The 17298-nt window shown below is 37.3% G+C and overlaps 1 protein-coding gene across 1 annotated transcript; it reads left to right on the top strand.

The window, feature by feature from the left end:
* Nucleotides 1–12330: 12330 nt before the first annotated feature.
* Nucleotides 12331–15688, top strand: LOC141422429 (mammaglobin-A-like). Its single transcript, XM_074069576.1, has 3 exons — nucleotides 12331–12385; nucleotides 13612–13799; nucleotides 15496–15688. The coding sequence occupies exons 1-3, from the start codon at nucleotides 12331–12333 to the stop codon at nucleotides 15532–15534; spliced, it is 282 nt and encodes a 93-aa protein (XP_073925677.1). The 3' UTR covers nucleotides 15535–15688.
* Nucleotides 15689–17298: the final 1610 nt, after the last annotated feature.

Here is a 17298-nt window from a genome sequence, read left to right as displayed (position 1 = left end):
TTCAGTCTTCTACATGTGTATATCCAGTTTTCTCAGCAACATATGTGGAAGAGCCTGTCTTTTCTCCATCATGTGCTTTGGGCTTCTTTGTAAAATATCAGTTGTCTGTAGCTTTGTAGTTTATGTCGGGGGCTTTTACTCTAATCCATTGTTCTTTCTGTCTGTTTTTTGCCAATGCCGTACTATTTATATTGTTACCACTGTGTAGTATAATTTGAAGTTGGGAATTATGATACCTCAAGCATTGGATTTTTTGCTCAGAATTTCTTTTGCTATTCAAGGTCTTTTGTGTTTCCATTTGAATTTCAGGATAGATTTTTCTATCTCTGTGAAGAATGTCAATCAGCTTTTGATAGAGATTGCATTGAACATGTAGATTGATTTTGGTAGTGTGTCCATTTTCACAATGTTGGTTCAGTGAATCCATAAGCATGGCAAATCTTTCCCTCTTCTGATGTCTTCTTTGGTTTCTCTGTTCAGTTGTTAATAGTTTTCATTGAAAAGGTCTCTGCTTTCCTTCATAAATCTATTCCTAGGTATTTAATTTTGTTTTGAGGCTATTATAAATGGATTTGTTTTCCTAATTTCTTTCTCAGTCTATTCATTGTTGGTATATAGGAGGGCTAATGATTTCTGTGTATTAATTTTGGATATTACTACTTTGCCAAAAGAGTTTATGATTACTAAGGATTGCTTGGTGTAGTTTTAGGGCCTTTTAGTTATAGTATCATGTCATCTACAAGGAGGGATAGTTTGAGTTCTTTCTTCTCTATTTAAATCTGTAGTACTTCCTCCGCTCATCATATTGCTGTGGCTAGGAATTCCAAACTGTACTGACTAGGAGTGAAGAAAGCAGGCATCCCTGTCTCATTCCTGAGTTTAGTGCCCTTGGTTTCAGTTGTTCTTCATTTAGTATAATGTTGGCTGTAGGTTTGTTGTACATAGCCCTTATTATGTCGAGGACCATTCCTTCTAACTCTAGTTTCTTCAGAGCTTTTATCATGAAAGGGTACTGTATTTTATCAAAGGCTTTTTCTGCATTTATTGAGAGGATCATGTGATTTTTGTCCTTGCTTCTGTTTATATGCTATGTTACATTCATAGATTTGTATATGTTGAACCATCCTTGCATCCCTGGAATAAATTTGATTTGGTCATGATGTGTGATCTTTTTGACGTGTTGTTGAATTCTGTTTAACAGTCCTTTGTGGGGAATTTTTGTGTCTATATTGATTAACAATAAAGATCTGTGATCCTCTGTTCTTTTTTCAATTTTTATTGGTTTTGCAATGAGTGTTATACCAACTTCATAGAATGAGTTTGTTGGTGTTCTTTCACTTTATATTTCCTAGAAAAGTTTGAGAACTCTTGGTCTTAACTGTTCTTTAAAGTTCTGATGAATTCATCTGTTGATCCTGCAGGGCCTGAGTTTTTCTTTGTAGGAAGAGTCTTTATTATTATTTCAATGTCATTGCTTGTTCTAATTCTATATAGGTGGCTAATATCTTCTTGGTTCATTTTGATTGGTTGTATGAGTCTAGAAGTTTATCCCTTTTGTCATGATTTTCCACTTTACTTGAATATAAATTTTCAAACAATTCCCAATAGGGTGGAATTTTAGACTTTAGTGTTTAGGCATGTACAAGTACTTTCAATCAGTGATGATAGTCTCGATATTATTAGAAGCAAAGACCATAAGCTGTTAAAATGCTAGCATCACTAAAATTTTTAGTTGGAGCACATCATGTTGGTAAATGTTTCCCTAAGCTGTACCTTTTAGTAGGTTATCCACTTAATGAATATAAATACATTTGCCATGAAAAGATCCAGAGACAAATTAGCATCACAACTCCAATGGATTTTTAGATGAAATTTCCAAAGTCATCAGATTAATAAAAGTGATTTCCCTAGCCCTAGGCTAACAAACTGGATTCACTAACAAAAGAACAGTGAGAACAGAAGGGGATGATTCCCCACTTCTTTACTCTTGCTGAATGCAAAGAATAACAAGAATTACAGGGAGGTGCATTGTGTTTATACATGAGACCTTAAAAATTATAAATAAGAATCTAGGTCATATCAAATTATGCATCTATAATTATGCTCATTTCCAAAAATAAGAAGACCAGCCTCATCATTATAGGAATAAATGAAATCTAGTTGGTGAAGTGTAGCATCATTCTTAGTAACAAGTCTGAGTTCCAAATATTTTATAGCTAGAATTATGTCCACAGACAGACTAAAATCAATTACCAATGCAAGCAGAAAACATAGGCTTAAAGTAATGATGGCTAAACACAATTCTTTATATTCAAGGAAAATCTCTAAATGCTTTACATAAACATTATTTTCTGAAAGCTTTATATAAACATTATTTTCTGAAATTGTATTGTATTCTCCATCTGAATGAGGTTTTGATTCATATGAAATCCATAATTAGACATAAGGTCTTGGGGTCTTACCTCAGAACCAATTAGATTGTGGACAGCTGAATATCTTTAATACATTAGCATCATCCCTGACAGTGAACGGTAAGTTTTCCCTCAGGAGTTAGAATAGCCTTTGTTTTTGAAGTTTTTCTATCACTATTATTTTATAATGCCATTGCTTTTGTCCTAATGAGTAGAAGTTGCACCAGTTGAGGTCAAGGATGTCCACATTTTTCAATTTCCTGTAATTTCTATAGTTTGTGAATATCCCCACTTTGGCTTTTACCTCTGGTTGAAGTTGAGTGTATTAGTTGGTGGTTGTGCTTCCTGAGCCACTGGAGTGTGCAGAGACATTCATATTCTGTAACATTTTGCTGTCTCTGGTGCATTAGGTGTGATATGTGTCCCTGGTCTGTCTCCTTTGCTGAAATAGTACAGTCTTTCATATGTAGGGTTCCTATATAGGGAGAAAAGGATATATTAAAGCTGATTAGAAAGAGACCCTGGACCCTCAGAAACATAGTACAAGTGACTTCTTCTTATTCTTTCCATAGTATAGATATTAAAGGAGGACATTTTTCTTCAGTAATAAATTCTTGGTATCTGAAATGATTACTTATAAATCCATTTTCCACAAGCGTTTCCTGCACAGCTGCTGAGAATACTAGAGTTAGGAGTTCCTGGTATTTCTGATGACTTCACATTGCCTAATCCACTCATCTCAGGATTCCTCCTCTGTAATCAACTTATAGCCCCCCAAAATCTTTCCAAATGGTTTCACGTATTCTCAGACCAAAAGTAGGTCCTATCTGCATATCTGTATAAGTACAGGGATTCTGATTAGGTAAATGCTTCCACTGCACATAGGAGCATATAAAATTACATCATGATTTTTTATTCTCAACAAACACTCAACAACACATTCACCGACACCACAGAGAAGATAAATCCAATTACTATGCAAAAAGTAAAGAAATTCCCCTGTTAATTAAAGATTTTCTATTTAAAAAATTCATTATATTTATAATTGGAATATATTAATAAGATGAGGTAGTTTCATTTTGATATTTGTGCACAGGTTTTGAACAGTTTCACCCCCTCCATTATATTACCCTACCTGCTCCACCCCCGTGCCTTTTTCCACAGTATATGATGGGTTTCATTGGGCCACTTTTGAACATATATATGTAGCATATTTCAATCCTTTTCTCATCTAAGTATCCTTTCCTGTCCCTCTACCACTCCATTCAGCCCCCATCAGACCATCCCCCTCAAACATCAACATCAATGATGAGGTCATTATCATCATCATGTTAGATCTACAATTCCAAAATTATTGAGTTCATGTGATAGTTGATGTTTTAGGCTTGTTTTACCTCACCCAATATTATTGTGTCCAGTTACATTCACTATACAGCAAATAGCATAAACTCCTTTTTCTTTAAGGCTGCATGATATTCTGTGCATGCATATATATGTGTATATACATGTAAGTCTATATACATATATTTATATATGCATGTATACATCCATAGATGTGTATGTGTATATACACATGTTTATATATGGTTATTTACATAAATGTGTGTTCATATATCTATATGTATATCTATGTGAATGTCTAATTCTATATTTAAGCCTGTATCTATTTATTTATCTTTCTTTGTATCAATTTTTCATTATCCATACGTGAGTTACTTGGCACCTCAGCATGAATTCTTGGGAATATAGCTGAAGGAGTGTAAATCAGGATACTAGACAGATAACCTGCTTTTTTCACAACAAGGTAACAGTGGAATCAACTACAAACTTTCATGATTCTATTCAAAGGAACATTTAAAAGACACTTTTTCTGGAAATAGTTTTGTGTGCAACAAGACAAAACTTTAAAACAGAGTAGTTGAGGTGTAAAGAGCTTTACCTTTAAAATCAATGTTTTTACAGAACTTGAATCATATTCCTACACAAAGTGTGAAGAATTTCCCCCACCTGATTTTGCACTGTTACAGTTTCTCCCAAGAGTCCATGTTTCTCAGGTTCTATCAAACATTTCAATCAGGTTTTCTGCCTTGAAAAAGTGCAAACTTGCTGATGGTTGATTGTAACTCCAGCAGAAATGTTCTTATTTTTCTTTCAGCCATGAAACCTATGAGACATTTTGAACAGAGAATTTCCTACCACTAGTGATCAACGGATCATAGAAGGAATAAAGGAGGAAATAAAAAGTTCCTATAATTTAATGAAAATGACAACACAATCTATCAGAATCTATGTGACACAGGAAAGGTAATCCTAACAGGAAAGTTTATAGCCATGATGCATATATTAAAAAAACAGAAATATCTCAATTAAATGATATAATTCTATATCTAAAACTCTTGGAAAAAACAAGAACAAACCAAACCATAAGAAGAAGGAGAGAAAAAAATAAATATAAGGGCAAAAATCCAATGACATACAGACCATCATACCATACAAAGAATCAGTGAAACAGAAAACTGTTTCCTTGAAAAAATAAACAAGATTGACAAATCCCTGGCAAATCTGACTAAAATGAGAGGTAAAAGACCCAAATAATAAAATCAGAAACAAACAAGGGGAGACAACAACAAACAGCAATGAGATCCGAACAATCTCCAGGGACTACTTGAAAACCTATATTCAAATAAACTGGAAATCTAGAAGAAAAAGACAAATTTCTAGATATATGTGACCATCCAAACTGAACCGAGAGGATATTAATCACCTAAACAGAATATTAAATATAAAATTAAAATAAATATTAAATATATTACGCATTCCCTTCACTTGCACCTCTTCTCCTTTGATGCCCATGATTCTCAAGTTTGGTGTTTTGATGGAGTCGGTGAGTACTTGCATTTTCTTTTCACAGGTCTTGAGTTGTTTAATTAATAGTTCTTCAGTTTTTCCTTTAATTACCATTTCATCTTCAAGTTCTGAGATTCTGTCTTCTGTTTGTTCTATTCTGCTGGATTGGTCTTCCGTTTTGTTTTGCAGTTCTGTTTCGTTCTTTTTTCTGAGGTTTTCCGTATCCTGGCTGTTTTCCTGTTTAATGTTGTCTATTTTTGACCTGAGTTCATTTATCTGTTTATTCATCGTGTTCTCTCTTTCACTTTGGTGTTTATACAGTGCTTCTATGGCTTCCTTTATTTCTTCTTTTGTTTTTTCAAATTCTCTATTTTTGTTGTCTTGGAATTTCTTGAGTGTCTCCTGTACATTTTGGTTGACCCTATCCAATATCATCTCTATGAAATTCTCATTGAGTACTTGTAGTATGTCTTCTTTTAAATTATTCTTGTGGGCTTCATTGGAACCTTTGGCATTGTTTATCTTCATTTTGTTGGAGTCTGGATCTGAGTACCTGTTTTCTTCATTCCCCTCTGGTTCCGGTACTAATTTTTTGCTGTGGGGAAACTGGTTTTCCTGTTTTTTCTGTCTTCCCATCATTGTCCTTGGTGTTGTTACTGTCCCTGTACTGTGTGCAATTAAGTATTTTCTAGCTTGTAATGATAACATTGGTAATATTTTGAATGGAAGGGTGAGCTGAGATGGAAAGCAAGAAGTTAAAGAAATGGGAAAAACAAATACACAGACAAGAGGGAGCAAACAGAACATGGTGTCAGACAAGAAGATTTCAAAGGTATAAACAGGGAGCTCTAGTGTACTAATCGACAGTAAGCTGAACAGACATTAGAGAGACAGAGAGAGGATTGAAAATAAAAAATAATAAAGGTAAGAATAAAAGTAAAAAATAAGTAAATGTAAAATAAAATGAAAAAATAGAAAAATTTTTAAAAACCAAAAAACCAAAAACCCTCCAAGTTCAAATGCAGTGAAGTCTCAGTCTCCAATGCTGGAGATGGTGCCTCAGATGTTGTTCTGTAGTTATCTCATCAAAGGGGACACATAAAGGAGAACAAAACTACACACACATGCACAAAAAAAACCCACCAAGTGTCCCAAGTTCAATTGCAATACAGTTTCAGTACGTTTTTCAGCTTGCAGGTGTAATTCGGTTGTTTTCTCATCAAAGGTAGGGAGACAAAGAAAGAAAAAAAAAGAGTCTGGAGACAGTTCTGAGAATGGTATCTGCAACTGTGGCTTGCCTGCCTGCTGCTGTCAGCCTGCTGTTGCTGGAGGCATTATTTATGCAGATCTCTGGGGTGAGCTTAGCACTCACCTGGCCCTGCAGGCTTTGTTTGCTGATTTCTCTTGTGCGTGAGCCTCTGCTACAAGCTTTCCCCTTTCCAAGCACTGGGAAAGGTGATACTGCACCTGCGTTCTCAGGCTTGTGTGTTTATTTACAGTTCATGTGGGAGGTGGGTCTTCCCCCCTCTCCTGTGCAGTTCTCCTCCCACCTCCGCTTTCACAAGCTTTCCTGCTCCTGATTACTGGGCGGTGCTGTTGCTCCTGCCAGCCGCTGTGTTTGTTTACAGTTCACGTGGGAAGTGGGTCTTCCCTCCTCTCCTGTGGAGTTTTCCTCCCTCCACCACTCTCACAAGCTTTCCCGCTCCTGGTTGCTGGGCGCGCGCCCCGCTCCTGCCAGAGCCTCTCCGGCCTGCCCGGCTTGTTTATTTACAGTCCCAGGAAGGATTCCCTTCCCCCAATCTTCAGCGCTCAGGGCGCTACACCCTCTTTCCAGCATGTCTTTATTGCTCTTATTTCTTATTACTCAGTTTCTCTTTCTTCCCCGGGTGGAGGTCAGTCTGTCCAGGGGGCTATGCTGCTCTGGCCCAGACTTGTCTGTGGGAGTACTGCTGTACCGTGAAGCTCACCTGGTCTGCATCTTCCCAAGCCGTCTGGGCACCGGAGACTGGCGGCCCAGGGGCCCTCCTTGTTTCTCCGTTTAAGGTGAAGTGGAGATTCTCTGCACTGGCTGGAGGTGTGGAGGGGTCAAAGTTATGCCTTTTCTCAGTGATTATGCCTGCAAAGTTGTCTCCAGCATCTCTCCAAGATTTCACTATAGGAGGCTCGCTTTCTGCTTCCTCCCTCTAGCCGCCATCTTGGAATCCCTCTACCTTTTCTTATGATTAAATTTGAATGAGCATTCCTTTCTTAACAGAGTAAGGAAATAGGTAATACAATAAATGTCCTATTTGTAGCATACCAAATTCTGCTCCTGAAACCAATTCTACCAATATTTATTAACCACCGACTGTGGGATATTTCCATAGGAACACGGTCGTACACAGGGCAGGTCACAAAGAGGACGTGGCCATGGAAAAGGCTTGTGGACATGTAACACAATTGATCAGATAGAGCCACTGTATCCTGTGAACAGGGAGATCCCCAAAGATGCAGGGGCCCAGAGATGGCTCAAGACATGTGATCTCTTTAAAGTGGCTGAAGGAATGAATAATGTGTTCCAAACAAGTATGATTTAGGCACAGCTGGGTAGAGGGAAGTCCACAAGGAGCAAAACTCTGAAGCAGAAAACTGTGAGACTTGCACAGTAATCAATCCAGAGATTAAATAACACATTAGTGGAGTCATGGGAACAGAGAATCCAGCTGAGCCATAAATGCGACCATCCTTGAGGTTCAAGCTAAGGAAGCAAATAGAGTAGAGATCAGTCTACAGAGCCAGACACTTGGCTTGTCAATGGTACTAGTCCCAGTGATCATCATAGATTTATCATACACACATTTCTTAATTATGTGAAAAATAGTCAGCAATTGATATTTATTGAGCCCACACTGTGTGCAAAGCACTGTCCTAAGGACTTTACACACTTTAACTCATTTATGCCTTTTATGAATTCTGTGAAATTTATCATTTTAAAGGTGACACAGAACATTAAGTTTCCAATTGAATTCTATACAGTGAGCAATGAGTGCAGATAGGAGAACACAGGAACATCTCACACTGTATTCATGTCCTATAGACAATTGAGCCTGAAGTGAAATAGCTGCAGACCTTGCAGGTGTATTAACCAGCAAGATCTACAGAGCAGAGGTGCAGCTTTCCATTCCTTTCAGGTACCCTGGGAATTTCCAGGAGGGGAAGAAAACACCCTTAAGAAGAAAGTTTCTGCCCTCTTGGTTTCTTTTCCTCATTACAGTAGGCACATTTAACTCCTTCATCTTCTGAGTTCATCCACAGTCAACCTATCTTTTCTCTATTGAAAATCTTCACTGATTCTCTGTCCAAACATAGTTTCTTCTTAAAGTTTCTCTCCTCTGATCGACTTGTTTCTTTACCTGTATCTCTGTACCTACTCTTGGCCATCCATGCTAATATTTTACAGTATCTGTCTCTTCAGTCTTTTCAGAAACAAAATGGATCTGGGTCTCATCCAATGATTAAGTCAGTGTGTGAAAAAAAATAACTATGAGTGCATCGTGTGTGTGGTGGGGTGGGAATCTTTCTTTGTTGGGATAGACAGTTGAGGCTGAAGCCTCTGTCTTCTCCAAATATATTCCAGAAAGGAAATGGTAAAGTGTCTCTGTTAGAGGAATCATATCATTTCCTTCACTCCTCACAGCTCCCAGCACCCAGAGTACATGTGCCAAGCAGAGTCAATAAACTTCAGGAGCATAGTTGGCCAATGTGGGGCACAGGGTATAGGAGGTTAGATTGGGACTCTGAGTTGAAGATATTACTGATATATCTGAAAGTTCCTCCCATTGTTTGGGTAAAGTCTAGGTTAAGGAGCATAGATTCCAAGAAGGCTGATACTTGTGCCCTTCTCCATACACGGACTCCAGGAGTGACCATTGCTGGGATGGAGTGGGGGTGGACTGAAAGCTGAAAATCACAGCCCCCAAATCCCACCACCAGGGTCATTCCAAGGCAAGAGAGTTACCTGGTGTGGGAAATTCTTTGATGAATTGAATCATGGATCCCTCATGGTTCCCATCCATGGATGGATAGGATGGTTCCCATCCTATCTTGCCAACCAAGATAGGTTGAAGAACTGATCCCTGTCCTAACACTTCTTTCTGTGGCAAATGGCTTGCCATTTATTTCTAGATCTGGCATGATGTTAAGGAGAAAGAGGTTAACCTTCAAAGACATGTCTGAGGTTTATTTCCTCAGAAAGTTGAAAGTAGGTTGAGTATTACAGAATCATAGAATAGTGGGAAATAAGGAAATATGGAGTATCCTGCTCTAAAATACTGAGCCACAGATATAAATCTGGAATTTTCAATAAAACCACTTAAAGATCATTTAAACATTAGCATTAGTGTTTTGTAGGTGTTTCTTCAAATTCGTGAATCACTGAGACAAGATGTCTCTCACACCATATTGCTTTCTTCTGTTAAGAATAGCAAGGACTATCAAATGCCAAAGTTGTTAATCTGACTCTATCTCTTGTCTTTTCTAAGATATTTGCTAGGTAAATAAGATTTTTACAGAATATTTAATCCATTAAGCATAAACTCATATAGGTTAATATGTGAACAATTAAGAATTCCAACATGGCCCAGTGGTGATATGTGAATGCTGAAGGAGTGCACATTTCTCAATCTTCTGAACCACAGTTGGAGACCTGAACGAATTTTTAGGGGAGTGTATGGAGAGAAAGACTGGCAGCACTACCATTCAGATATTTTGGTTCCCTGTGAGTGTTGGTTTTCAAAGGACACTTTTCTGAAATAAGTTATTATTACTTGATTCCCCAGAGAAAGGTCACCATCAGGTGTCCTGAGGAGGTATGGAGAGTTGAAAAACCATAATCTCTTTAGCATGGGCAACTGTATCTGATATAGATTATTCTTAACATGAATGAGAAACTTCTGAAGTAGCCTCTTGATCAGCAGGGGCAAGAGAGGTCTATAAGGACTGGAGTAGCAAGCAGAGTCCCATTAAGACTTGGAAAAGTAGACAGGGTAAGATTTCATTGTCAGTGTCTTTCATGTAAGTTTGGATTAAATTATTCTGACCAAGGGCAATATGGGAACTGTCAAGCATAAGTGCACACAATTGCACTTTTGTCCTCTCCTGAATCAATTTAATCCTTGACATGTTATGCTCCTTCATAAAGAAGGAAAGGTGTCACAAATAATCCACACATCAAATAATGTGTTCATGGATGATTAAGAATGGATTCATCTGTTTGGCTCACACCTACATTTCCTTCTTCTTTTTTATACTGGACCCAACTTTATTTCTTTTCTCACCATTTCCTTCAGATGTTATTATTTAAACAGTGTTTACCATTATATAAGTCCCCCATCATTCTCTTGTCCATACAAGCCCTCCCTCTCAAACTCCCATAACCTTGGCAACTCAGATCTGCCTTCAGGCCTATGGACTTGTTCCCACTGCTTAGAACACTATCCAAGTTCTGCCCCTAGATATCACCATTCCATGCACAGGCTGCTCTGCATTGCTTACAGGGTGTTGTCCCTCCACAGCCATTTTACTATTTACTTCTAATTTTGTATACATTTTCTTGATCGTTGTAGCAATTATCACTTGGTAATATCTCTCAATATAGGGAAAGTTTGCATGTCGTGCTCACATTACAAGGTTAACTCCACAACTAGAATTTGGGCTACTTTGTTCCTGCAATTGAGTGGGCACTCATCACAGCATGAGTTCATAAAAGATGCTACCTTGTTATATATTCAGTAATAAAAGAGTGCATTATTGGATGGCTAGATGGGTCAAACCTCCCATTCATTCAATGTTATTTATTACTGCCTATTCTCTTAGATAAATGTGATCATTCTAAAACTTCTACATGGCCTCATTTACATCTATTTTACCAATGAGAAAGGGAAGTTCTGAGAGACCATAACTATAATTTGCCCAAGGACAGGTTATGACCAATGTTGCCTCCTGGATCTTAATCCACATTCCCAAATTTATGAATCCATTATCAGCTCTGTCTTCCCTAAACACTCATGAGCTCTTATAATTACATCATTTTTTCAATCACTTGAAGAAAACCCCTAAAAAATAACAAAGACAAAATAAAATCAGTTTAAAGATTTATGAATGAGTTAGGGAAATTAACTATTCAAAATAATCATTTAATATTTGACAACAAGGTTGGCAGCTGGTAAATTCCATTACAAATTTAAAGCAACTCATAGAAAAAAGTCCCCTTGGGTGAGGAAAACATCTTGATATATAATATTGAATTTTGCTTAAGCACTGAAACTAGCAAAAACAGTCAGAATGAAAATTAAGCCCTTTGCAATTTGAAGCAAAAGGAGTAAGAAGAAGGATTAAAAGGGAAAATATAGAAAGTAGAAGTTGGATCAAGAGGAAGAAGAAGGAGGAGGAGGATGAGAAGGCAGAGGAGAAGAAGGAAAAGGAGGAGGAGGAGGAGGAGGAGGAAGAAGAAGAGGAAGAAGAAGAAGAAGAAGAAGAAGAAGAAGAAGAAGAAGAAGAAGAAGAAGAAGAAGAAGAAGAAGAAGAAAAGAAAGAAAGAAAGAAAGAAAGAGAAAGAAAAGAAAGAAGAAAGTGAGCAGGAAAACATGAAGGTGAAAGGGAGGGGGGAGTTAGAAAGAAGGAAAAGGAGATGGGAGAAGGAGAAGAAGGAAACAAGGAGGATGCCACCATATTTATAAAAAATCAAAGATGAAAAAGAAGCCCACAGTTTATTATATGCATTATATTTTTAGTCACTTCCAAACATTTTGACTATAGTTATGTTTCACTAGATTAGTCCCCCAAAAATGTAGCATCCAAAAATCTGTGTACTCATATTTTACAATAAATCACAGGTGTCTTGGTTCTGATTGATCCTCCCTATGGTTTCCTGGTGGAATGCCATGTTGATCTCATGGTTCATGCTCTCATTTCCTGGGAGGGACTAACCTATCTCCTTGAGGAATAAATAGAGCAGCTCTATGTGCTCACCTTCAAAGATAATTTCTTAATCCTGTTCATATATAACAGAATAGCCAACAAGAGCCATCTCAAGATGAAGCTAGTGGTGCTGCTCATGCTGGTGGCCATCCCCCTTTGCTGCTATGCAGGTGAGTTTTGTACATTGGAATGCTGTCTTTGGACCACAGATTTATTACCTGGCACCCAAGGGACTGTGCCTCCAATTCCCAACCCCTAGTACAGGTCAATATCAGTATAAGAGACCTGAGTGAAATTCTCTTAAAAATCACCATAAATTCAGATAATCAAAGAATCAGATCCCTCATAAAGGTTATTCCTTCATTGGAGCTGCATGAAGTAAGTGTGTCATTGCCATGGTCACAGCTACCACAAAACCCAGAATATCCTAGAATTAAATATTAGATATTTCCATCAAGCTAGGGAAAGATAAGAATGATGCACCTAGGCCATTGGACACATATGTGTTTCCAAACAGAAACGGAAAGTTTCCTGAGGAGAAGGTTCAGTCTTCAGAGTCTGACTCACCAACAAAAAGCTGAGTGAAATAAAACAGACATTCACAGACTTGATCTGAACACTTCAAGAGGCTTTTTTCCTTGTAGTCATTAATGTTAAATGATGACAAGAGGAAGAACTCATGACCTCTGGAGTCCCTTTCTAGTAATGATGTAAGAAAATGCCCTGTCAGCCACAAAGTGATCAACATGGATATATCTGATATGTAATGTACCTGCATAATTTACAAAGTTTATTTTTAATGCCTACCTTACCTGTTCCTGATGTCAGGGCAGATTGGCAAAAAGGTGAGGTGCTTAATAAATTAATTATAAAATTGCAGAGTCAAAAGTAAAAACAGCTGATGTGAATCCAAATCTTGAGCTCTATCTCCTTCACAGGTTGGACACGAGAGGTCACTTCAAATAAAAGAAGTTCTGTTATTCATTGCCTGTTGGTGCAAGCTATCGTTGGAGCTAAGACAGCTAATGGATATTATAGTAGAGCCAATATTTATAGGATATTCTAGAATCCTATGCCATGGTCTTAAGAGTAGTAACATGTGGCATGACTTTGAAAAAGAGAAGACCAAATAATGTTTAATATGACCCAAGAAGTCAGCATGTCTCATTTATTGAACATTCATTTAAGATAAAGATTCACAGTTTAGTTTCACTGGGCTTTCATGACAAAGGAAGAATTAGCAAGGCCTAAAGGACACCTCAGAGCCTGAATTTTAGGTCCTAGAACTGAAAAGTCTAGGTCTCCATTCAGACCTAAAATGTTTTTTCCAAAAGGTGTTTCCCAAAATATGTTCATAGTTCCTGTACTGAGCTCAGGTTCCCATGTGTCTTCACAGGTTCTGGCTGCACACTTCTTGAGAACATAATTGCTCAGACCATCAATCCCGCAGTGTCCGTGAGTCAGTACCAGGAACTTGTGAAGCCTTTTGTAAATGATGCCTTTACTAAGAATGCTATAGGACAAATGAAGCAATGTTTTCTCAACCAGTCAAATGAAACCCTGGCCAATGTGCAAGTGTTGATGGTAATTTTGGTTTCTTCCTTTGTGCTTTGTAGCACGCCTGACTAGAAAGATGCATGCTCTGAGATTGTTACTAGTTATGTCAATGCAACTGGTGCACATACTTTTTCAAAACTATCATGCAATTTAATTATGTGCTAAGTCTAATGCCTTGTTCTTCAAGAAAGCCTTCCAAGATATCAAGGCTGATTTACCACCATATTTTGAAACTCTTCAGTGAATTATACCTGGAAATTACTAAATCAATCTCTCTCTCTCTCTCTCTCTCTCTCTCTCTCTCCCCCCTCTCTCTCTCTCTCTCACACACACACACACACACACACACACACACACCATACCCACACAAACATTTTCTACCAAAGGGAAAAAAATCAGCATCTCAAGGAGACCTTATTTCTGGGAGTGATTAACAAAGGTACAAAGGTCCTCTTTTGCAACAAGAAGAAGAAAAGAGTAAAAATTCTAGGTCATAAAATTTTTTGTTTTCACACTACCAAAATATCATTGGAGAAATATCATAAGTATCTAATTTAAAGAATTGAAAATATACCTCTCATCAGCCGAATTTGTTAGCATACAGGTTTGCAAATCTTCAAGATTTTCTTTTAGCAACTATGGAGTTAGTAGAACAGATTCTGGAATTGAAAAAACCATGTGAGATGGACTGTTTAAAACAAAACTCCACTGTACAAGAATGAGTAATTTTCTAATTAGTAAAAGATGTTTTTACTATTTATTTAAGGTTCCAATATGTTCATTAAATAATCTTATTGTAGAAAACTTGGAGGCATACAAGAAATCATAAGGATAAACTGTATAGCATTTCCACTTGAGGACAATGGAAAGATTTTTAATTAAAACCCAGGTTCGACTATGGGAAGGGGACCAGGATGTAGCGAAGATGTCTTGCAGAGATGAACCAATGTAGTTTGCAATACACAAGTGCATGGAAGCAACGCTAGGAATCTCTCTGTGTAACTATCTTTATCTTAAACTAACAAAACCGAGATGTCTTTCTTATTATCTGCTATGCTTTCTCTTCAACAAAATTGGAGAACAAGAGGGCAGAACAGGTTCTTCCTGGAAGCAGGGGGGTGGTGGAAGAGGAGTGGGGAGGTGACACAAACAAGGTATACACATGTAAGTAAATGTAAAAACGATTTAAAATTTTTTTAATTAAATTTTTAAAAACCTAGCTTCAAATAAGCATTCGCAGAATGGAGTTGCAGTATTACAGAAAGCACCAACATAATAATGGAAATTCTCTGTTTGTCCCCATATTTCTCATTTTTAAGGCTACAGAGAAAGTCACAAAGTTTATACTTTTGTATTTGAGAAAATACTATTTTAAGCTCTATTCCAAGAATTCTGTGTTGAAAGAAATATGAAAACAGTGTAATTTGCTAGGTATTTTGCAAATAATACCTTCAGTAAGCTTACTGGATAAGTTACTAAAAAAATCTTGATATTTGAAAAAATTGATGAAGGGAGAAACGATGCAGACACAGCAGCACTTCTTTGACATCAGTAAGTACCTCCTGAACAATAATGCATGAGTCCATATTCTGAATTTATTCTCAAAACTTTCTTGAATGCTGAATGTTCATTTAAAAACATACAAAGTCAATATGAAGAAAACTTTTTATTTCAATAAGACAGAGTTGAAAACCTCAATGATATCCCTGCTTTTGTTTTCCAGAATGCAATATATAACAGCAGCTACTGTGCTCCATACTAACTTCCCATAAGATCTTTGGCTCTGTGGATTACAGTGATCGGAAACTGACTGATGATGCTCTAAATCATAACTTTTCTCTCCTACTTTTTTGCTTCTACCTATAAAGAGCAAGACAATTGTTGAAACCTCAAATATATTTTTATTTCAATAAACTAATTGCAAGCATAGAAGTGTCATTTTTGTTCTTTCACCAAAAGGAAGGCTTTAGAAGCTCTCCCATATCACACTGCAGGGAGTGTATATGTCACACACTCCCTCCCTCCCCCTTACACATGAACAATTATTCATTAAAGAACTCACAGGACTCTGTCAACTCCAGTCACTGAAAAGCACCTGTCTTCCTCACTGTCAGTCCCCAGCATCAGCCCTCTCCCAGGAGAAGTGCTCTTACTGCCCTCCTCCTTTCAACCTGTGCACGTGACCCACTTCAGAACTTCAGGCATATAGGTTCTCATGTCAGTTTGGCTCAGAGATGTTTTGTCACTTCCTTTATCATTGCTAGCCTATGCTCTGCTCCTTTTGTCTCATAGTTCAGGAAAGATGAGGATGAAAGGCCCTATAGACCAGTTTCTCTATTTCCCCTTCACCACACAGTGCCAGGAACACTCTGCAATAAGAGACAGGGCAACTGTGATTGAAGAGAGATGCTGACATGTGTCCAGGCAGAACTGCTTCACTCTGTCTCCACTTCTAGTCCACAGGTATGGATATAGGCAAATATCACACATCAGGAAAGCAAAAATAACATCTTAACTGCATAATTTCTCATACAATAAGGGAATGGGATGACAAACTCCTGGGAATGCTATTGTAACATAAGTGTTTTGTTTTCTAATTGTTGCTGAGAATGACATCAGTGAAAATGAAATATTGTGTATGCTTATAAGGATCAAAAATTTCTAAAAGAGAAACATATGTAGACACAAAAGACATTAAAAATAGAAATTACATGCAAATACAGTAATATTATGAAAAAACAATAAATAGAAATTAGATAGTCAATTACCAATTTTACTTTTTTACCTGGACACCCAGGAATACGCTGGTTTCTAGGGAGTGTGGCCACGTAGCTGAGATCAAGTCAATGGAATACAGATGGTATCAACCCTGACCTACAGATCTGATCTATACAGCCTCCTCCCTACCTGCCCCCTGGCCTTCATCTGACACCACATAAAGTTCCAGAAGAGCTTAAGGCTTTAAGATATCTATGTTCAGAAAATGTTGGTATATATGAAATTTTAATCAGCCATTAAGAAGAATGAAATTTTATCATTCCCAGGTAAATGAATTTAACAGAAGAAAATCATCTTAAGTTAGCCAGTTCAGAAAGAAAAAGGTAGCATGCCTTGTCTCATATGTAAAAGACATATCCGACACAAATGCAATCATTATTTATTAATATCTTCTTGTAGAAACCACGTACACGTTGGATATTGTAGTGTTTTTTCATTATCTAACTGGCTTCTTTCTCTTTGGAAAACTTCCCCATGTCACCCATGTCATAATATACTGTAGAAGACCTTCATTTTTAAGGATTAATAGTATTACTCTGTGTATGTGTGTGTGTGTGTGTGTGTGTGTGTGTGTGTGCCATGTTTTCTTCATCCATTCCTCTGCCAGTGGACAGATGTCATGATTACCATGTATCATGGAAAATAGATCCAACACAAATGCAAGCATTATGTTTTTATGTATTATATATATATAATATGCTATATTATATAATACCTATAAATGTATACAGAACTTTTTATTTATTTA

The sequence above is a fragment of the Castor canadensis genome, chromosome 1 (genome assembly GCF_047511655.1).
Source record: "Castor canadensis chromosome 1, mCasCan1.hap1v2, whole genome shotgun sequence".
Classification (NCBI taxonomy): domain Eukaryota; kingdom Metazoa; phylum Chordata; class Mammalia; order Rodentia; family Castoridae; genus Castor; species Castor canadensis.
This window is presented reverse-complemented; position numbering and strand designations above follow the sequence as displayed.